Here is a 22,747-nt window from a genome sequence, read left to right on the forward strand (position 1 = left end):
GGAAACCTCAAACAAATGCTGACATACGAAGACGTGGCGTATTTATAGATGACAGGCAAGGGGATGTATGTACGTGGCTGTTGCCCTGAGAAGCTCTGAAAGGCTGATCACGAAACTTAGTCTTTCGTAGGCAAATAGGAGACTTAATTGTTGCCTTTGGCACCTGCGTCAGCAGTCTTTAGCTGAGCTGTCTGGTACGGGCATAGCTTTTTGATTCCTACAGAAAAGATGTTGGCACACAGTATGTCTACCATTTTAATGACCTAACTTCATACTTTTGCTGGTAGTCACCCCAGGTGTAAGGTCCTACTCTTCCACCCATCTCTGTGCTCCAGTGACATGAGACTGCTCCTTTTTCTTCCCTGCCTTCATCAGAGACTTTAGCTTTAGGTCTTCGCCTGCCTTCCTCCCTGATGAACTAAAACTCCACACCAGTGTCTTGTCCCGATAGCTTCTGCCAGCATTTCTTGCTTCCTGCTTGGCATCCCTTCAGCACTCTCCTATCTCTGTCTTTGAGGGCCTAGGTGAAGTTTTTTTGACTGCTTGCCTTCCACCCAGTGAGAGTGTTAGAGAGGACTTCTGAATTTGCTTAACCTGAGTGTGTTGTGAATAAGATGCTACCCTTCAGTAGGAACTGCATATTCTTTAGAAGCAGGTTATCCCCAGGACAGAAAATGCCATGTTTTTCAAGGCTTTTTGTTTTAACTTAATGACAGGCAATATTTCTTTACACAGGTATGTACCTATTGGCATTATGTTCCTTGTTGGGAGCAAGATCGTGGAAATGGAAGATATTGTGCTTCTGGTGACCAGTCTGGGAAAATACATCTTTGCCTCTATTCTGGGCCACTTCATCCATGGAGGAATCATTCTGCCACTTATTTATTTTGCATCCACACGTCAAAATCCCTATCGGTTTCTCTTAGGCCTTATCACACCTTTTGCCACTGCTTTTGCCACTTGCTCCAGGTGGGTTTCTGTGCTTCTTTTGGGATTATAGCCTGGTTATATTTGTAAGCTGGTTATATCCTGGCACCAAAGTGTGCTAAGTTTTAGGTATGAATATTGTTCCTGATTTGCAAAAAGAAACTTCTGAGCAGATAGAGTTTCAATGCTGTCAGCAGCCTGCCACACAGCACATACTGAGAGCTGAAAACTTAGCAGTTGAAAACAGTTCCTCAAAATATTGGGGGTGCAGCATGATGCTGAGTTAGAATTGTTTTTTTGGGAAAAGGTGGAAGTATTTTTACCTTAAAAAGATTCTGCCAGCTGTCCCTTCAGTTTTAAGTAAAGTGAGGATCACTAACGAGAGACTTTGTCCTGAGAAATTTAGTTTTCCAAGGTCAAAAGTATCTGGAACAAGTTCAGATTAATTTTGCCGGAGCAAAGCAGACTTGACTTTTTAGCTAGTGTAAAGGGGCTTAGTTGTTGATCTCAAAGATTTGACCTGATCAGCTTTTTTTTCTCATAACCAAACTATCAAGCACGTCATTTACACTTTTCTCAAGGGGCAAAGACCTGATCAAGTATCATAGCTATATAAAAAACATTCAGGTCATCTCCTAAAGCAGATACATGTCTGTCACAGGAGCTAAAGTATACGAAGTAAGAGAAGGTTTATGAAACAAACCATGTAATTTCATAATGCAAAGAATAAATCTACCAATGTTTTTGTAATTATTGCTACCTATCTTTTCATTTGAGAAGGTACTAGTACAGCGTAAAAGAGAAGGTTGTTGCATCTGTTGTATTTATATTGGCATTTTTTGGTGTATTTTTGTGGCTTGAGACTTGATCATTCCACAGCCCTGTTAGGCTTCATACCATGTTAAATCGTGAGTTTTTGCTTCTGGGAGATTGGAGTCTTTATCAGCCATTTATGGATGGAAGCATTATTAAATACTGATGCTTGAGACCGACAAGGGGAGTCCCTGATTGCTGTCATGACAGAGAGTGACTACAAAATGGCATAATTGTCTTGTCCTGTCTTCAGCATGTTGGAAATATGAAAGCCATAAGACGGTGACTTTCCATTCAGTGCACCCTGATCCTTTGTGTTTGATTTTCCCCAATTCTCTATTTCTAGCTCGGCCACTCTCCCATCAATGATCAAGTGTATTGAGGAGAACAATGGAGTAGACAAAAGGATCAGCAGGTTTATCCTTCCCATCGGGGCAACTGTAAACATGGATGGAGCTGCTATTTTTCAGTGCATGGCAGCTGTGTTTATTGCTCAGCTGAATAATGTCGACCTCAACCCTGGGCAGATCTTCACAATTCTGTAAGTTGCTTGCTGTTGTGACCACATCCTTCTGGCCCCCAGACACATTCAAGCCTGTGGTCTCTCTGCTAATAGCTAGCAGTTTGCATTCCACGTCTCTGACCTAAAGCCTGCAAACTTCTACGAAGCATAATTATAGGGTGATTAAAGGATGGAGTCTTTCAAGATTTGTAAGATTTGCCAGAATCTCAATTTAATAAAAGGTGGAGCTTGGGAGTTGTAATTGAATTCTGAAACAGACTTTGAGCTGTTTAAAGCTGTTTCTCACATGGAATTCCTTCCTCAAGCATATCACTCTCCCACCCTCCACTCACCATTAAGCTGGGTAATTGAAGCATGCTGCTCTACCCAGAAAGCTGCCCGTGGATGCCTTAGAAAATCCTCCTGCCAGCTCCTCAGTTCTTTATAGATCAATTTCATACTAAAGACTGCTTCTGCTTACCTCTGCCCTTCCTGCTATTGCATCGCTGGCTTCACAGGACAGATGCATTATCATTCCCTTCCTGACTGCTTTGCTCCATTATCCCCTCCACCACCTCAGTCCTGCCTCTTTCACTAGGACTGTCTCCCCTCCACACCTGGAATATCCTTCCACATTCCATATGCCATGAAGTGTCATTCTTTTCATTTACCTCCTAAAAACTCTTTAGCTGAGGATCCTTCAAGGAGTTCTAGCCCCTCACTGTGCCAAGAAGTCACAGCTATATTCATCAAATGCTTCCTAGGGCTTGTTCGTGGCATTTTTTACTCTCCCTGGCCACGTTTTATTTCCTTTCTTATTACGTTTCCCAGTATATTGTTTGTCTAGTTAAGGCAAGGCTGGGGCATTTTTTTCTTTGCAGATTAACCTTTCAGGTACTCTTAGCAAATCAGATGTTAACACAGGCCTAAGGATTATCCAGTTGTAGCCCAAGGGAAGCTCAGGTGTGTGGTCCATGTCCATAGCACATGCTCCACAGGTTTCCAGCTCCTGATTCAGGGTCTGTCTTTAAATACAAACAAGACAGAGAGAAGGGACAATCACCTGCATGGCTGGGTTTGCTTTTATACATTTTGGGCCAGGAGATGCAATGTGCTCAGCATGTTGAAACTGGCACACAACTGGTAAGGCAGTAAAACATAGTTGTGTTGGCTTGGTGTTGTGCTTGGGTTTTTTTTTTTGGTTTTTTCCCCAAAGAGGCAGTTGTGGTGTTAAACACAGAGTCATTGCCTTGGGAGCTGCTGTGGATGCCTGCTGAGCAACTGCACTCTGTGCCCATTACTTTGCATCAGCAGGCAGGAAAAGGGGATGCCCAGGAAGCAAATGCTCCATATGTCCTGTGCTGTAGGGTTTACTTACAATTCACCTAATGGGGAACTGTGTGAGGTGAGTGTAGGAGGGGAGGGAGTGCTGTGGAGCCCCTGCTAACTGGGTGTACACGTTGTTTTGCAGTGTGACAGCTACAGCATCCAGCGTGGGTGCAGCCGGGATCCCAGCCGGAGGAGTCCTCACCATCGCCATCATCTTGGAGGCCATTGGACTTCCCACCAATGATCTCTCCTTGATATTAGCAGTGGACTGGATTGTGTAAGTTCTTTAGGCCACACGTAGCTGCTGTTGCATGGTGTGTAGTATGTTCAGGTGGAAACATGGGGCAGGGTAGTCAAAATAGTGCAGAATAAAATAAAACCCTACAGATATGGCTGCCCACAGGACAGATAACAACAGATACTGAAAAAGGTGATCCTTTCTCAGTTAAAGCAGTATGCTGAAATTCCTCTTCAGCTTTTTAACTCAGCCTTTATTTAAGTGTATACCTTCCTGATTTCAGTACCCTTTATAGAAGGATTGTTGAAAGTTTCTTCAAGAAGGTGTTGATGTTGCTGGAATTCAGTTGGACACTAGGAGGAAAGGATGGGGAAAGAAAATTGAGTCTGAGTAGCAGTGGAAAGCTTTCTTGGTCACATGTGTGAACTATCAGATGCTTTTGTCAGCTATTGTTTGAACTATTTTTACAGTTCAAGAAAGGTCAAAGCACCAACACAAGGATCACAGAGGCTTGCCATCCATTGGCAGGGCAGGGGCACAGAAGGCTTATGGAAATCACACAGCTATGGGCAGTATCATGCCTGGAACATGCTACTGGGAGTCACAAGTGTAGTACACAGTACTATTGCATTTCCTTTCCACCTCTGGGAAGATCAGACCTTTGCTCAGCTCCTGCTATTCTTCCCAAGAACGACTCACCTCCTTGAAACATGAGAGATTCTCTCCTTGCCCAGCTTTCTTTAGAAGAACTTATCTCACCATTTAGCAAAGTCACGTCCTTGTTAAGACTTATATTTACCTTCTGTAGTACCTAAATTAGATTAAGGAAAGTCTCAATTTTTTTTTGCTCTAACGACTGGGGAATCACCCAGAAGTGCTTAAATGTAAATGCCACATGCAGATGATTTCTTAAAACTTGGACAGACCCCTTGGGGAAAGGGTGTCTCGGTATTCCCTCAAACAAGCATCTGAGAACTCATGAGTTACAGCATGCTTAGACTTTAAATGCTAGTGAAGTAAGAACGAGCTGATAATTTAAAAGCATAATCTGCTTTCCAGCCATCTGGTTGAGGTTGGGTAGTGAGCTGAAATCACTTGTCAGTATGGGTCAAGCAATCTGAATCCCATTGAGGTATTTTTCCAGCTGAAGGGTTTCTGGGCAGTTCCTGGTTTAGGCTGCACATAATCCCTGTGCATTGGTTTTTGGAAGTACTGGCTTCACTCTATAGATGCTGTACTTCCACAGTAGTTGTGGAAATGAGAATGCCCAGGGACAGTCTTGAATTTCAGAGGCTGAGGAAGAAGGCAGCTGTATTACCTCCTTCCCTTCCCACAACACATGTTTCTATGGAGCATAATCACATTCCCATGGCTTCATTAGGGCCATTGAACTCCTTTTTGCTGCCACCTTTTGGGGATTAGCCACCTCCAAAGGCCAGGAGAGACGGGCAAATCAATGGCTAGACCTTTATAACCTATCTTCCCAAGGGACTGCAGTAGTAGCTATGTGTTCCACAGGCTGTACTTGCAAGTGCTTGGAGGCAAGAGTGAAAAGCTTAGCCTTCCTTTCACTCAGGCTGCCTGGGTCACACTGGCTGCCTTTGTTTCAAAGTATGTAGCATCAGAAAGAAACTCAGCCTTGTGAGCAAAAGGGGAAAGGAGAGAGAGGGAAGAGCTCTGTGTCTTGTTTTAATGCCTGCCATTTAATTACCAGGGAAGACCAGAGCTATAAACTGAGTACATGCTGAAGTAAGGCTACAGAATGACTAAGAGAAGTTTTAGAAGGCACATGAATAAATTGGTCATCTTTATGACCCATAAACCTCCTCTGTTAGACCCTGGGACACAGCAGTTTTGTGTTGTGGGAACAAAAATTAGGAGAGGTGCTACTAGCAGGAGATCCAGGGAACACAGTCATTCTGCTAGCTTTTGGAAAGATATTTCAAGTCAGTGTTTGGGTTAAGATGCGAGTCTCTATAGTTAAAAAAGAGCTCTGGGTGCTCTGTGTCACCTTCTGCATAAGCCCAAATTAAGTTCCTGCTCTGAACTTGCATTTGAGAAATGCAGGCCTTGGGGGAGGGCAAGAAGAAGGAGGTGGGCTGGGAAAGGATTGATACCTAAGAAAGAGTAGCACAGTTGGTGTAACGCACTGAAAGAACAAAACCAGTTGATACAAATGACTGAGCTGACCCTAAACCAGGTCTGATGCACATTTTTAGTTCTGAAATGGTGATGATACATCTGTTGAAAATAACCTATGTTAAAATAATCTTCCTTGTTTAGCTCCACTGATGTGGAGCAGGGGTGGATCACCTGCCCTTATTGTACTTATTGTAACACTCAAAGCCTTCTGCTTTGTTTTTTGTTTCTGCTCTTAACCAGGGACCGAACCACCACAGTTGTTAACGTGGAAGGGGATGCCCTAGGAGCGGGCATCCTTAATTACCTGAATGAAAAAGAAAAGAAAGGAAAAGAGCAGGAGCTAAAGGAAGTCAACGTGGAAGCAGTTGCTAACAGCAAGTCTGAAGGGGAAACATCACCTTTGGTAACCCACAAAAACCCTGTCTCCAACACAACCAGTACTGCAGATCCTGAATCCAAGGAATCAGTATTGTGAACTAGAGGCCGTTCATCAACGCCTGTCCTAGAGGTGGACCAGGGACTTGTTAACACACCTAGACATCTGCAGTACTAGCAAGGGCTGCATGGCTCTTGAAAGTTTTTAATTCCAGTCTGTTTTGAAATACGCTGGGGAAAGGGAGGGAGAGGGAGGTGGGGTGGGCAGAGAAAGGGGTGTTGATAACACTCACTTTATAAGAGTATTTTGATAATTTGTATGTATATGTGTATGTGTGTTGCACGTGCACACACACGTATACGAGTATATGAAAACAATCCCATTGAGACTTCTGGTTTAACAAGACTTCTGTTAGTAAAGGCACATATGGGCTGGAGATGAGGAAAATTACAAACCCAGTATGTGCTTTTTGTAGGGAACAATTAGTAAGCTTTTTGTGCTGCTGTTCAAATGGAGATGCAGTCTAGAAACTCCAGAGTGAGTGAAAATGAAAATGTTGCTTAAATTTAGTTTCTGTCCTGGAAACACCTACAGCCATTAGAGAAATGATATGCAGCAACATTTTGCTTCCACTCCCCTTCCCCTCCTGTTCTCTGATCTCTTAAAACCATCAGCTATATCCTGAAAACTAGCTTTTTCTTTCTAAAAAAAATTTTGTTTCGTATCTGAATTAATAGCTTATTTAGGGGGACAACCCATGTTCCATTCCCTCACTGCATTGCAGCTCATTGCAGCTTTCCTTCCTTTTGGTGAATAACTCCCGAATTTGGGACCAAACATAGGAGATCATGCAGATTAAGGACTGGTTTGTTTTTTTTTCTTTTCCTTTCTGCTAACCAAGCTGTTCAGGAAAAAATCCAGAGGAAACACAGATTTTGTTAAAGTAATCCCTCTAGGGTTGAAAAAAATACAGAGTCTGTTCCAGCATAAATATGCCTGAGAGAGGCTTGCCTGTGGCAACATGAAGAAATCAAGACGTCAGTTCCCTTCATGAAAACACGCATGCTCCTCTGCTGGCACGCCACGTCCTGCTCCTGTTTATTTAATGAGTCAGTCCAAATCAGCAAAGTTGAACAGGGGAGAAAAAAGTCTGAACACCTACAATGTGGGAACTGACGACAGGCATGTATGAGTTTTAGCTTGCAAGGGCAAGAGAAGAGCTGAGTTTATGACCTCATGTAGTCCAAGTGATGTCTGTGTGTGCTGGGACAGCTGCCTACCTGTTCCTGCAAGGAATTTGATCCTGCTGTAAATGTCCTTCTGGCAGTAGCCTATGTTTAAGTGGTTTGGGGTGGTGCTGGGCCAGGGTAATGCTTAGTGGCAGATGGAAACTTTGCTTAAGGCTGAGTCAAATGCTTCTGGGTTCTGACTCCACCTTTTTTGCTTTACAACATACTTCCTGAATTTGCACCCCAAACCTGAACAAAGTCCAGCAAACTCATTGCAAAGATCCTGTCGATTTCTCTTGGCTTTTTGGACAGCAAATAGTTTAAAAATTATGGCTGTGCATATGCCAAGATTTGCCTGGACTTTGCTTTTCCCATGTGATTGCATACGGTCAGTCTCCACACTGTTATTTCAGCATTATATATTTACACTTAGCTTTGATATAAACTAATACCAAGTGTCCCTTTTTCTTTTTCCTCTCTTGCTTCAGAGGAAGCTGTCTTGGAGAGATACCCGTTTGCTGATTATTATGTTCATGACACTAGGAAAATGCAGCTCCAGTTTCATAGCAGCAGCAGCAGCTTCATTTGCTAAGCATCCCTCCTGGTAAAGGGCACGATGACTTTTGCAAAAAGACGTTCAGAAAGAGATGTGGCTACCTCTGAGGGAAGGCGCAGTGAGTGCATCACCACTGGCCATTGAATGGTGTGCAGCAGGGCTATGCAAACAATTGAAGTAGGAAAGGATTAGTCAGAGAAACTGAGAAACTGCAGGTGGGGTTTCTTTTTTAAAACCATGTCCACAAAATGTGGTCATTCCTTGGCTCGATCTTCAAAATGGAAGGAGACAAACAAAATTCTCTAGGGACATCCTTTGCCCAGTATTTATTATTTCGTTTTTAGCAGATCAAGACTCGCTGAAACTTCGTGTTTCCTCCCATTAGAATCATCCCAACTCCTTTCAACTCAGGAAACCGATAGCGCACTTTGTAGCTAATGATGAAAGTCAACAAATAAGAGGGGTTTGGAAAAACGTTGGAGGTTTTGAAAAATGCTTCTTGACAAAACATTATTTTTTTTAATTATCAAGTCTCAATATTTCTTTGAAAATGCTGAATGCAGTAGAACCCCAGATACTTTGATTTTTAAAGCAGTATATGGATGTCTCAAGGAAGCTGAAAATCCTGGCTGTTACCTATGGGCTGGGTTCTTTAGTTTCGTTGTATTTTCACATTTAGTTCCTATGATTCTCTCCCTCACCATGACACATGCAGCTGGCGTCAGGACATGAGAGCAAGTGGCACTCAAATGACAATTCCAGTGTAGCATCACAGCACCATTTTGGGCTAGAACATTTCTCAATTACTTTTTTTCACCCTGAAGCTGTTGCCCACAGATAATAAGTACTCACCTTGGCAAGTCCAAGGCTGGCCTTCAGCATCAGCAGCACATTGCCATTGCTGTATGGATATTTCTTCCATGGTGCTGCAGCTTGGTTGTGCCTCCTCTTTGTAGCAGCATGCCATGGGCTATGGTGCATTCTCTCTGATGTTAGATCCCAGGAAATGGTAAATTAAAGCCAGTACCTCAGAGTCTTCCTAGTATTTGCCAATAGCAATCGAGAAGCTCATAATCTTCCCTGAAAAATGTCTCTAATAGTCCTCACTAGTGGATTGCCATGTCTGCATCGATGTGAATGTCTAGTCCCATATAAAGCTTGTTAAAGCAGACAGATTTTAGGAGGTCAAGTCGTTCTCGTAGCGGGAATTTAACCAAGGAAATCTAACACTCCTTTTCCTGGAAGCAGGTGCCATAGGATTTATGTAAACCATGAATATTCACATCTCAACCTGCCAGAAGTCTGTAATCTTACAGAGCACAGCTTTAGACTTACAAAGGTGCCAGTTCTTTCGTTGTTTGTGCACAGCAGGAAGGATCCCAGAGCTTTCCATGGAAGCAGGAATGCTTGTCAGAATGCCTTGGTCTTTTCTGTATCATCTGTGTCAGAGATTACATTTCTTGATTTACTGCGATGTTCCCATTCCTCATAATGGCCATTTGGCACCTTCTGGAACTCTTCACCCCACTTTGGATTTTTTTCGTAAGTTACAGATGTAAAAGATCCAATATTACATTCTCTAAGACTGTAAAAAAATTGGCACATTCTATCAAGCACCCTTGTGACAACATAAATCCTAATCGAAAGCCTGATGAGATAGAAGACTTGCCATTTGCTTCAAGTGGTCAAAGTCTTCAGGTAGGGCCACTGAAAGAAAGGGCTGCTAAAGGATGTGCATTTTAGAGGCTGTCCTTGACCTGCAGAGGGAACTTCCTATGTCAAGTCCCTGTGCAGTGTCACTCCAAGAGGCTTTGAACTGAGAAGGTGCTCAGCAGCCGTGTAGGTGCAGCTGGTGGTACCTGCTCTGCTCTTTCCCAGGCACTCCGTGAATCTGGTGCCAGTGTGGTACTTAACTCCAGTGTCTCTTGACCAGACATCCATTTATATTCTCCCAACGTGACTGTAAATTGGAAAGCTTTAGTCAGTTGCGTTTTCTTTTGGGAGGAATTAAATTCCATCTAGAAAACACTGTTTTTCTTTTGTTTTGGTTTTAGTCTTGCCTCTGGGATATGAGGTCCCACCTTGTCTCTGATGCCTCTGTGTTCTTCCACTTTTACTTCCACTTCTTTTTCAGTGAAGTTTCTTTTAATGTTTTAGACCATCTAATTTCTTCTTCTGCAGGACTGTCTTTCCACTCCACACTTTATCTGTCACTGCCTGATCTCATCCCATTTCCTGGAATGCCCTGTGCTGTTTTTATGTATTGGTGGTCCAAGTACAAATGGGATAGTGGACAAAGTTTTGAGGGCTCCAGCTGGTCCTTGGGAAAATAGTATGTATTCTGCCTTGCTCCTGTCCTTAACTCACCAGAGGCTCGTGAGACAGTAATTTAAAGAGTTGCTCTGAGAATTCAAAGCAGTATCTGTCTCATCCTGAGAAAGATGCTTGTTCTGTGCTGTGAGATGTGGCTATGGATGCCTGAAAAGATGCAGGGAACTGTGGACAGTGCCAGCACTTGGCTGCTATTGGGATATTTTCAGTAAAGACCCATTATTCCCAGGAGCTGAGCTTTAGCTGATGCTGGTGTGTTGGTAATTGCACTACAAGAGTCAGTAATTGCAAAGGAATTTAAAGGCTTCTGGTGATGCCTCTTACAATCAGCATGGCTTTTGTGTTGGAAACAGTCTAGGGCCAAACCCAGGGCTTCACTTGCAGGGATGTGACGAACAGGATTATGTCCTTTGGACGCAACAGATATGTGAAGCCAGCCAAAGTACCAAACCAGTTGGTGAAACAACCTCTGCTTTGTCTTTTCTGGGAAGCCTTTTTTGTGCCTGAACAGGCGATGTTGTGGGCTGGTAGAGGTGAGAGGTTGGGGGGACAGTATGAGGGGCAGGAAGGTTTCACATATGCTTGCTCTGTTCCTATACTCTTCCCAGGATATTTGCTGTGGTCAGTGCTGGATATGCACATGACAACAGTGTCAACATTTTTAGACTCGTTCTCTTGTGGTTCCTCCATATTTTACAGCAGGAATAATGAAAACTGAGGCACTTGGGCAGTTCCTCTTTCAGTCAGGTCAAAGGCTCTGGAATCTGACCACCCTGTCTTATGTTCTAGGTTATATCCTCAAGAGTTTGCAAAAGGTACAAAAGCACTACCTCCTGCAAAGATTTGCAGCGTTTGGTCAACAGTCTGAGCTGAATCTTCACTCTGGTCCTCTGCTAGCACAGAACATTTTAACAGCGAATGGAAAATATCCTCCTATTTGAAATCCTCGTTTTTAATCCTGACTCTGCCTCAGGCAGGAAGTGAAAGGACCAAAAGACAAACTCTCACCAAAGAAAAAATGTCACATCTTAATTGCTTTTACCTGGGCCATGGCAGTTCACTCACAGACTGGCCTCTGAAGACTGATGCTGTGACTGATGAACAGCACAGAATTAAGCCATGTAAATCCTCTGGCTGTGCTTTCTCTTCTGTAAATTAAGCTTACAGATACTTACCTGTCTCTCACAAGCAGTGATGTGGAAGATAATCATTTGCAGACTTTGGAAAGCACTCTTAAGACACAGAGACCTAAATCTTAAATGATCATGACCTTTTCAAAAATCTGAAAGGAATCAAATATAAAGTACGCATCATGAAGTCAGAGATGCGTTGTGCTAAAGTATGAATGACTGTGACAGAAAGGAGGTCCAGTGTATGCATTTAACTGGGCAAACTCAGGAGAAGCAGGGGAGCTAGTGTCTGTGAGTTGCATGTCAAAAAGTGGACGTGATATAGTCAAAAGAGGCAAAATGCCCTGTTATATCTGCCTCCTTCCATCTCCATCTAGGATGCCATGAAAGCTTAGGTTCAGATAAAATAACAGACCTCACCATGGATTCAAGTTTAAATTAGGAGCCTTGACAGCTTCATTGCTGTCTGGTTTCAATGGAGGAAAGCTTTTCACCTAAAAAGCAAGTCATCTGAGCAGTGTGAGCAAAAAGGGACAGGGTAAGCAGGTGGATAAAGAATCTAAGACAATCACAGAATTATTAAGGCTGGAAACGACCTCTGAGATCATCGAGTCCAGCCTATGACCTAACACAACTCCATCAGCTAGACCATGGCACTACGTGCCACATCCAGCCTTTTCTTAAACACCTCCAGGGATGGACAGTGACTCCACCACTTCCCTGGGCAGTCCATTCCAATGCCTGATCACCCTCTCCGTAAGGAAGTGCTTCCTGATATCCAACCTAAACCTCCCCTGGCGCAGCTTCAGGCCGTGCCCTCTCATCCTTGTCACTGTTTGCCTGGGAGAAGAGCCTAATAAGTCTCTACAAGTGCCTGAGGAAGGCTGTAGTCAGGTAGTGATAAGGTTCCCCCTAGGCTAAATAACCCTGGCTCCCTCTGCTTCTCCTTTTAAGACTTTTCCCTTGGTCCCTTCACCGTCCTCCTTGCTCTCTTAACGTGACGCTGGAGGAAGCCATCTTTTCCTTGGTGTTTTGGTACAGATAGCATCAAAAAGACTGCAGACACCTGTCCAGCACAGAGCAGAGACGATGCAAATCCCTGCCCTCTGACTGCCCAAGGTTTGAGGGGAGAGGCAGAGGCCAAGCGCTGACGTTTCTGGCGCGCTCTGACACTGCGCAACAAGGAAGCGTGCAGCGTGCCAGCGTGGAGCTCTGATAAGCTGCTCCTGGCTGCCAGCCAGGACCGCAGGGAAACAACGGTACAGTCCTGGATCTGGGATTGACCCACATTCCTCCTTGCAGGATAGCTAGTACAAATGCTCCTCAGATAAACGCCTGGTAGCCATTATCCTCCAGGGACAAAGACCTCGTTTATCTATGCGAGTGCATCGGTGGAAACCACGTCCACTTGCTGCTTCGGTTTTGGGGAGGAGGGTACGAGGAATGATCTAAAACTTTCTCCGGGCATTAAGCAACGTGTTGAGGCATTTGCCACTTAAAATACTCGGTCTGGTGAGAAGTGATAAAGAGCCTGATTTGGATCCTGGAGCTCTGGGTCTTCATGTGTGTGCACCAGCTAGGGAAATAATGTTCACACGGTGTTCGTTCTCCGCATGGGCTCTTTACATACATTTGTGACCAGCTAGCACCGTTTCACCACTGCAGATGTGAATGCATGCAGAAGAAGCTGGAAGAATGCTTTATTGAGCGACATGAAGAATCATTAAGCAGGCTAGGAGCTCAACCTCAAATCCTGAAGCCAAGTTCATTGTTAGCTAACAACTATCACCTACATAAACTAAGTTAATGTCAAGGGTTTATAAATATACTTGAGTATTGATATCAGAGCTTTGATACCATGTCAGTGCAAGGTGATCACTTCTCTTTTTTGAGGAATGGAAGGGGAGAAGTAGGAGTTATCTTCCCTCTGGGATGGATTTTTTAATAGAAAAGGAAAAAAAATATCTTTCATTGAAGACATCACAGTACGGTTACTTAACATACTTAGTGTCAGCAGATGTATTATCCTCAGCAGTGATGAAATCTCATTTGGATTTAACCACTGATCTTGGTGCCAGCAGGAGGTGAGGACTGTGGACATCTCAGCAGGCCAGCTGCTCTCACTTGAAGTCTTGATCAAGAAACATTTATACTCCTCTTTCCCAAGGCCACAGATGCTGTTTGCAAGGCAGGCAGGCTTACAACAGGAACCAGTGCCAGGAAATGGATTTTGAGCCAGCCCTGTTGTAATGCAAAGTCAACAGTGTGGTTTTAAAGCCACGGAGACCAAGAAATTTGGTATTAGATGTTCTTTGGGATAGCTTTTGCTTGCTCCTTCTGATAACAATGCTGAGAAAATAATAGACTTCTTTTGCAAGCATGTATTTAGTAACTGAAGCTAAAATGTACGTGGCACATCAGTGCAGCTTAAGTTAATTGTAGTTACATGTTGCAGAAAGAAATCACCAAGGGAAATCTCTCAAGGAAACTGTTTACACATGCTTGGATCCCCCTGGATTACATTTCCACAGAAAAAGTTGTGCTTAACCATGAAAAGTACTCCAAATACTGATTTTTGGATTTTAGTTTTCTTAAGAACAAGAAGATGGGCCAGGGCCTTCACCGGTGTGTGTTAATGTAATTTCCTGATCTTTGAGAGGCCCGTGGACTTCTGATGGAGATGATGCATCCTTAGCAGCATAGGCATTTGGTCTGATCCTCTAAAGATTATCATGTTTAGTAGAAGAGCAATAAAGGAATATTTTTAAATCTTGTTATATAACAGAGATATATATATATGAGATATGCCTCTGTTATATATAACAGAGGCATTTTATGTGCTCACGGTATTATTATGACATGGTGCCTCCTACAAAAAAATGTTTTCTAGCTGGTCAGTGTTGATGCAGAAGCAAAGCTTCCTCATTTTTTGGTCAGTTTTCCTTCTCTATATCCTTCTTGCAGAGTCTGCTGTGGTTCTTCAAGTCTCCCAAGACCCCAGCAGGACCAGGCTCTTGTAGTGGATAGATTTAACTTAACGATATTCTAGTCCTATGTGAGGACATAGGCTGTCTGGCATCCTGTTGTGAGGGGCTGACAACATAGTGTCAGCTTTGGAGGGGTGTCTGGGCTGAGGAAAACCCCATTTCATGAAGGCATTTGTGACCTTTTACACATAGTAATTCAAATACATGTGACCAAGCTAGCCCAGCTCTCTCTGCCTCCCTGCACTGTCCCACAATAGGTGCTCCATTGCCATTACTTTCCTGAGGACCAGCGTGGAGGTAATGTGTTTGCCATCCCTGAATATTGCAGTCTTTGGAGAATATAGTCTTATTTAGACTTCCTGTGTCACTCTCCTGGCTCCACTTTTGTAAGGTCACCCAGAAAGCACCTGCTGTACAGGATAGAGCCCATGAGTAGCACTACAGTTAGGTGAGCATAACTCTGCTAATGCACCTTGAGCCTCTTTTTCTGAATTGCTGCTTCTATATTGCCCAAGGAAGTTGTGGCTACCCCCTCCCTGGAAGTGTTCAAGGCCAGGTTGGATGGGGCTTTGAGCAACCTGGTCTAGTGGGTGGTGTCCCTGCCCATGCAAGGGAGTTGGAACTAGGATGACCTTTAAAGTCCCTTCCAACCCAAACCAGTCTCTGATTCTGTGATATGGCAATCTGAGGCTGACTCACTCACCACTTTGTGAGGGTGAAGATTTTGATAAGTCCCTCTAGATTCAGGGACAGCAGGACCACTCCTAAGTCATGAGGAGTCTGCAGCCGAGGTACACAATCTGCCTTATTATCCACTTAAAGGTGCCTTGTCCTGGTTCCTTTCAGGACAACTCCAAGTTGCTGTTTGGCTTTCAAATATAACTATGCACCAAAGGTGAGAGACTACATTATCCCTGAAGACAGGAGGGAGAACGTGATGTCCTGGTGTGTGATGGGGACAGTGAGTTTCTTTTTTTTATTCTTTCAGCAATCTCTCCTCTTATGCGTGTCTATGTGCTTTTATTTCTACATGAACACAAATTGCTCTAATTAGGAGGGAGGATTCTTGTATTTTTATATGCTAAGCCATTTGATTAATTACTTTAATAAAAAGACAGACAGATGAACTCTGAAATTCACTGCCGTCTGCTCCAGTACAATCCAATATCACTAACACAACGGTATCTGTCTTCAGATAAAACCTTAGTTTAGTGGTTACTCTGCCTTGGAGTAACTATTCCACTGAATGAGTACGTGTGCCATATGAGTGTGTTGATCTTTGTGAACGTCTGTAACTGTGCCTGTTTTAAAATGATGGATTTGATCCATGTGACTCTGTATCAGCCTTTTCATTATCTACCAAGAACAGATGTATGTGCACATGTGAGGGAAAAAAAAAAAAAAAAAAAAGATCATATTGCTGTGTCTGAGGGTGTGTGACCCTGGGGTAGATATTACAGATGTTTACGGTGTAAGTGCACTCTGGTGCAAAAACTCTCCCTGCCTGCCTGGGGAGAAAAATCCTGTGGCTCATGTTGAGATGGTTGGTTGTATTAGGAGGGGAACAAAACAGGATGCTCTCTCTTTTTCCCTTCTATCCTGGCAATGTATATTTGTTCTTTCTTTGTGTAGCTTTTCAATCTGAAATAAAAATCACCCTATATAGAACTCACATTTTCATCTTGTTTTGCAAAGACCTAACCTTTTTGCTGGATCAGCCTTGCCTAAGCAGCTGGCAAGCTCCCTGAGACTCCTTTGGAGACTCCCCTAAATGAGAATCGTGTCACTTGGTATTTGGGTCTGCTTTCCCAGGTTGTGTCCTGGGAAATACCACTGATCATGGGAATATCACTCCATTTAGCCCCATCCCCTGGAGGCCAGGGCAAGCCTGACACAGGGCAGGACTTCTCCAGGCCCTCTGCACAGGTACTCAGCTCTAACGGGGCTCTGGGTGAGCCCAGATCAGTGGGCATTTTTTTTCTTGATGCCTGCCAAAGTGGAGTACAAGAGCTGACAGAGCTGCTACCTATTCTGCCAAGCAACAGACTTTGTTCCTGGGAGGAGGATAGAGGAATGAGATAAATCATCCAGCAAATCCTTTTCTGGACTGGTAAGTTTAGGGTAATTCTGCATTTAAAGTGTGCAGTCTGTCAGAGCAGTATGTGGGTTCCAGAACTGAGAGCCTGGGTTTGCTGTCAAAGTAGTGTTGATAATGCTTTTAAAAGCTCATACCCCTCCAGAGGGAAGGTTTCATCCTGAGATGCACAGTGCAGAGTATCAAAAAGCCTGGAAAGAAGTCTGCTACATAAGTGTAGTTTGGTTTGTTTCAAGCATTAAATTCTGGTCTCAGAACTAATAAACAGTGGTGCAAAATTTGCAAGAATCGCAAGCAGTGGAAGACAGAAATATAATTAGAAGGTCCTGCCTGTGTGTGACTGAAAAATTGCAACTGGTGGTGTGTCTTGGCATGTGAATTTCACAAAACCATCAATGTGATGGGTTCCAAAAAGCCTTTCTGACCTTGTGGTTATGTCTTTGTCTTTTTGTTTCCTTAGATGAAACCTCAAGGCAGTCCCTGGAGGAATGCTAGATCAGTGGGTTAGCAGGGAATTCTCCTTGCCACCTTAGCACCTAACCATTTAAATGTCAGCTTTGGATACAGGGACAGCTGCTGCCTGAAACAGGCAGGTTTTCTGAAATCTTCCAAGGTAAGTGCTGGTTGTCACAGTTGTAGTGCCACTCCACTTGAAATGCATGAAGCTTTGTGAGACCTGTGGAAAAACATGGAATTAGAGCTTGCTAGGCATCATTGTATATAAATATATAGAATTTCTTATTCTATTTCAGCAGAGATAAAAGTTGGAAGAAGTTCTGATTGAAGTTTAATTACTTTATTCTGGTTTTCTCCCACAGCCTACCAATCTGGCCACAAGCTTTCCAATTTCTTCACAATTTCATCTTTTTTTTTTTTTTTTCAAGGGGAAAAGGCTCCCCCCTTCTTCCTTCCAAAAAGCTCTAAGCAAGCTAGAGCTTGCTTACACATTTGTCTAGTTCACGTAAGGAAAAGATTTTAAAATAAATTCCTAACAAAAGGCTTTGCTCCTGGGTAAATTTAATTATGGCCAAGGACCAGAATAGTCTTTTTTTTTTTTTTTTTTTTTTTTTTTTAATCCACCATTTGTCTGATAACTATAACTATAGAAGTGCTTTGTGAGTTAAACAGAGGACAGCACAACACCATTTTGTTCTGCTGTGAAATGAATGGTCTGGGTCAAACAGGTCGTGTCATACAGCTGTGCTAGCGGGTCACCTTCCAAATTAGCTTGTTGAAAATCACTTCTGCTGTCTTCCCATTCTGAAGGTTGAAGTGGACAAGAATGTTGTACCTCTCAGAAGTCTCATGAGCTGTGATGCACAGGAAAACAGCTTGGTGAGCTTACAGCTGACTTGCTGCTTTTGCAAGTTCTTGCATCTTGGATGTCAACAGCTGAGCCATCATGATACAGAAGATACCTGTGGCTTTAGACTGGGTGAGTAGGATAGCAGCTGGTGTTTATTTCCACATTTTGAAAGTTATTCTCATGATCCTAAGGGCTGTGTTTGTCGAAATACATGTTAGGGACAGAGCAAATTACAAACTGGCTTTGAAACTGGGTACCAGTGATGCAACACAAAGCCACTGCACAGGCTGGAGTAACAGGACTTCACCCTCTCCACAGGATAGTCCTCAGCAAAGTGATGTAAATTACTGTAATTACTGGGTCACCAAAACATGTACACAGCCAGGCAGACCTGGGTTGTCTTCATTGTGCTGTACTAGAGTGTAACTAGGTGGGGATGCCTACAGCTATTAGTCTGAATGAGGCCTACAAACATTTGCAGCTCAGATCTCACAAACCAAGTAGGTTCCAACCAACAGCAGCCAAAGTGTTAAGATTATGCCTCCCTGGTACTACATCATTAATTGATTCCAGTAATTTGACTCAGTGAGCATCCTGAAGGCAGCAATTTTTGTCTTTATAGAAGTACCATTCTTGCTGAGGTAGGAAACCAGCAAGGCCAAACTCAGTATAGATCTTAGAGAAGGAGATCACAGTATTTACATTTTAAGCTGGTTTTACCCACCCACACTTGTCCTCTGACAGATTTCATTCACTCATGTTCGTGAGCAATGAGACATGGCTGCTCAAGGGGCCTGGTTCCCATCATTTGAGTGTGACATACAGAACAAGGAATGACAGCCATCAACTTGTCACTAAACCTCCCAGTTTTGGCACAGATATTTAATAATCTTTAGGAACCGACAGGGGGCTTGGGGTGGTTCTTTTCTGCAGTCTCTCTTCCTGGTCGGCGGCCAGGAGAAGGAATGGGAGATGTGATATGCAGCCATCCTCCTATTATCAGAGAGGAGGGTCTTTCATGGGTAAGTTGTGTGTGCTATGGTCTTATCAGTGTGCAGACCTTCAGGGCTGGACCAAAATAACATAGTGGCTGTCTCAAACTTTTTGGGGGGAATGGTGTCATTTGTTATGAATACACAAAGTTCTTAACCCCTCTGCTCTGCTATTTCTTCTGATGTTTACATAAACAGATATTCATTCATACCAGTCCCAGTATTTCTTTTACAAATCCCTGTGCTGACAACTGGTTCCTGCAGATCCCAGCTCTGGTTTTGAAGAGCCTCTGAGTCCAGCTCTGGACAATGTGCAAATGGCAAAGGGCCAAGACATCCCAGGAATTAGAGTAAAAAAGAAATCCCTCACATTCCCCACTGAAAGCATCAGCAAAATCTCACATGTAAAAAGTAAAATTAATACAAATTAATCAATGGCCGTTACAATTCACATGGACCAAAAGCCACTGCCACTCGACCAACTGGCTCATATTTTTTTATATCAGAGCAACACATCCAACAAAAGGAAAAGTGAAGCTTCTCGACTACACCAGCTCCATCCCTTTCATCCCTCTCTGCACCACAGGACCCAGCCCTGATCTTCAGTTTTGGGGGTGTTTTAGAGGACCTGGAGAGAGGTAAGGGAATCCTTTGGGGGACAAAGGAAACTTGAAACACCTGCCTTTACGGCTGCGTCTCCTCTTGCTGGCCGACTGGCCAGGCTTTTCGTGGTGTGATGGGTACATCGTGTGGCCAGGAAGGAGAAGTGCAATTTCTATGACCTTTTCTTGGGCTAAATCCTGCCACTCAGTCCAGCTGAGCAACCAAGTGGTGAAGAAGTGAAATTGCCCAGCTGCTAGCACTGACATTAAAATAGATGTCACACTTGTTTTTTTCTGTTCTTCATTAATCCTGCCTTACGTATTTCATTTGTTAGCTGCCCTGGATGTACTTGGGTCATGTTTTCAGGTACTTCTCCAGAATCAGAAAGAAAAAAGAAGACTGAGGGAAAATGTGTAGGCTTTCCATGAGGCTTCTCATGACTTTATAAAGAAGCTAAAGCAGCATGGCTGAGTTAAAACCTTCTTATTTAGACATTACTAGAGTGGCTGTCCAGCTGAATGACTGGATTCCTCAGGGGCCTGACATATGTCCAGGACGGTAAGTAGTTGATAAGTGACACAAATGTTGGAACAGAGAAAAATCTGCAAGTCCCACCCGGAGGAGAAGTTCTGGGAACATGGAAAAAAAACAGGGCTGAAATTCACAACAACACTGGACTTCAGAGAAGGTCTGGGCAACATAGGCTGCAAAGAATTAATCTAGATGAGAGTAATTAACTGCACTAATACTGATGGAAATGGTAGATTAAGGAGCAGGATCAGAAAGTTACAGGCAGTAAGAAGCATGAGTGAAATGCCCTGTGCTCTGAATAAGACAGATACCATACTGGAATGTGTAAGCAGGAATGCAGCCTGAACTACTGTACAAGTTTTTGCTTAATCATAGCCAAGCCTGCACAGGAGTTTTGGACTAGGTTTAGATGTTGATCTTCAAAGAAAAACATCCCAAAGAGTGACTATCAAGAAGAGAAAAGGGGAATGGTCCAAGACGTGGAAAACCTGATCTCTGGGGAAAAGAATAGGGTTGTTAGCCTCAAGAAGAGAAGGACCTCTCCCTGCAACCACCTTTCGGAGAGGGGTCAGGCAGAGTGAGTACACTGAGAGTGAAGATCCAAGCAGTTTGTATGAAGATGGCTCCTGCCTTGGAACCATGGGTGAGAGCATTTGCCACCCAGCCTGTCTTTATGGAGCAAGGAATGCAGCACTGCTGGGTTGCAGCATAGATGCTTTTATAAATCAGTGCCTGAGCTATTTCAGCAGGAGAGGAAGAATGCCAGTCACTGGTGTAGCCAACAGGAGCAAAGGCAGCTTGTGGCAGCTCCTTCCCACCTTGATGACAGCACTGGAAGATAGGCAGGTGTACTAATGGGTTACATGTAATATTAACTCTCTGGCTGTCTGAGGTAGAGTGTAAGAAATGGAATAGTTTTCCAAATGCAGGCAAATCCTTCCCACGTATTGTAGTGAAATGAGACAACCAGGTGCCACCAATTGCCAGATAGTGGGCATGAGCTACCTTTTATTGGCCCCCTAATCCTGCTCATGCCCATTTGGGGCCCGCCCTAATTAGGCACAGGTGGGCTTAACACAAGCTCATGCCCACTACCCGGTGATTAGTGGCACCTGGTTGCCTCATTTCACTACACATGTATAATGCTATACTGCTGGCCAAAAGATAGCAAAGTGATTACAATCAGTTTTTCTTTTCACTAAAGTGCTTGTTACTAATATTGCTAGCAGTGCTCTGGGAACAAATAGGCCAAGTCCAAGCCCTGCATTTGCTGACATCTCATCCATCCCAAACATTTGCATTGTGAGACTGAAACTGGATGCTGAAGGTAGTGCAGGTGCTATGCAAGAGCATATGGTGCACATCCAGGCTTCAGGTTTCATTGCAGAGTGCTGTCTGTCTGGCTTGTGGTGTAAGACTGTTCAAGGTAGAAGGAAATCACAAACTGATATGCCAAACCTCTGGATAGCCACACATCATTCATTATGGGCATACTACAACTCAGGATACATATAGCTGGTGCTGTACAAAAATATGGATATTCCCACCAAGAAAGTAGGAATATTTGAAGAACATGTAGTGCTCCTAATCCAGCTTCTCATGTACTAGAAATTCATCATCTTCAAATCCAACCATCATAAGCAAACTCTACTTCATGTTATAGATATGGAGATTACTGTGGAAGTGCTTTCATCTGCAGACTGGGTGAAATAATTTGCCTTTGCTCAAGAATCTTCATGCTGAAAAACACAAATCAGAAGGAATTCTGAGGTCTCAAATCAGCAAGAAAACATCCATTTTAGTCTTTTCCAGCCTTGAGTGACCTTGGGTGGGAGTTTGTCTGGATTTGGCCTCACATTATAGATCAAATAAACTAGTTTCTTTTCAGCAAAGTTCCAAACAAAGAGGGCCAGCTGTCAGCGGATGAAAACTGGTATCATTTCCCTGTAGTTCTGAAGTGATCTCACCTTTAGATCACCATTTTATTCCTCCCTTGTTTATTGACACCCTCTCAGCATGAGCCCAAGGAGAAGGAAAAGATTTCTGTGGTGCTCTGGCCGTTCTTGTAGACATCCTGGCACTTGTTTGATCGGAGGCGGAACAGGACGTGAACCTTTCCTGCCGGGGCTGAGACCGCAGCAGAACTCTATTCAACTCCAAGAACAATGTCTGGCAGCTTGCAAGTAATTTAAACCATCTAAAAACAGCCGAGCCTGGCAATGAATCATGGCCCATCCGTATTTGTTGCAGCCTTTTGACTCGTCTGAAATCAGCACGGCCTCTACTGGCAGGCAGCTGGCTCCCTGGAGAATAAGCAATAAACAACATACTAAAAGGACTTTTCTTTCATGGAGGGCTTTGCCTGCATGAATTCCAACGAAAAGCTGACTCCCGAATGAGTGCATTCAAGGCAGGGGGGTGTGCATCCCTCTGGAAGAATTGCTGTAACATTCATCAAAGAAATCCTAAATATAGAAATACTACATGGGAACAGAGATGATGTGGGCTTTTTCTTGGCTGTGAGTTCATCCAAGAGCTCCATACCATGTTATACCTCAGCATTACAGCTCCACTTTTTGAAGCAGCACTGAAAAAGATACTCCCACTCCATTTCTCTGGAGAGAAAAAGTAAGGTCCTCCAGGATAGAAAATGGGGACGG

The 22,747-nt window shown here is 43.6% G+C and overlaps 1 protein-coding gene across 1 annotated transcript in view; it reads left to right on the forward strand.

Annotated features, from left to right (window-relative positions):
- SLC1A4 (solute carrier family 1 member 4) overlaps nucleotides 1–15,972 on the forward strand; it is a 36,694-nt gene extending 20,722 nt beyond the window's left edge. Inside the window, exons 5-8 of the mRNA XM_030446628.1 lie at nucleotides 736–969; nucleotides 2,087–2,281; nucleotides 3,714–3,848; nucleotides 6,192–15,972. Coding sequence (XP_030302488.1) covers nucleotides 736–969; nucleotides 2,087–2,281; nucleotides 3,714–3,848; nucleotides 6,192–6,426 — 799 coding nt within the window. The 3' untranslated portion in view covers nucleotides 6,427–15,972. The remainder of the gene's footprint in view (nucleotides 1–735; nucleotides 970–2,086; nucleotides 2,282–3,713; nucleotides 3,849–6,191) is intronic.
- The last annotated feature ends 6,775 nt before the right edge of the window (nucleotides 15,973–22,747 follow it).

Source organism: Calypte anna, chromosome 3 (assembly GCF_003957555.1).
Source record: "Calypte anna isolate BGI_N300 chromosome 3, bCalAnn1_v1.p, whole genome shotgun sequence".
Taxonomy (NCBI): domain Eukaryota; kingdom Metazoa; phylum Chordata; class Aves; order Apodiformes; family Trochilidae; genus Calypte; species Calypte anna.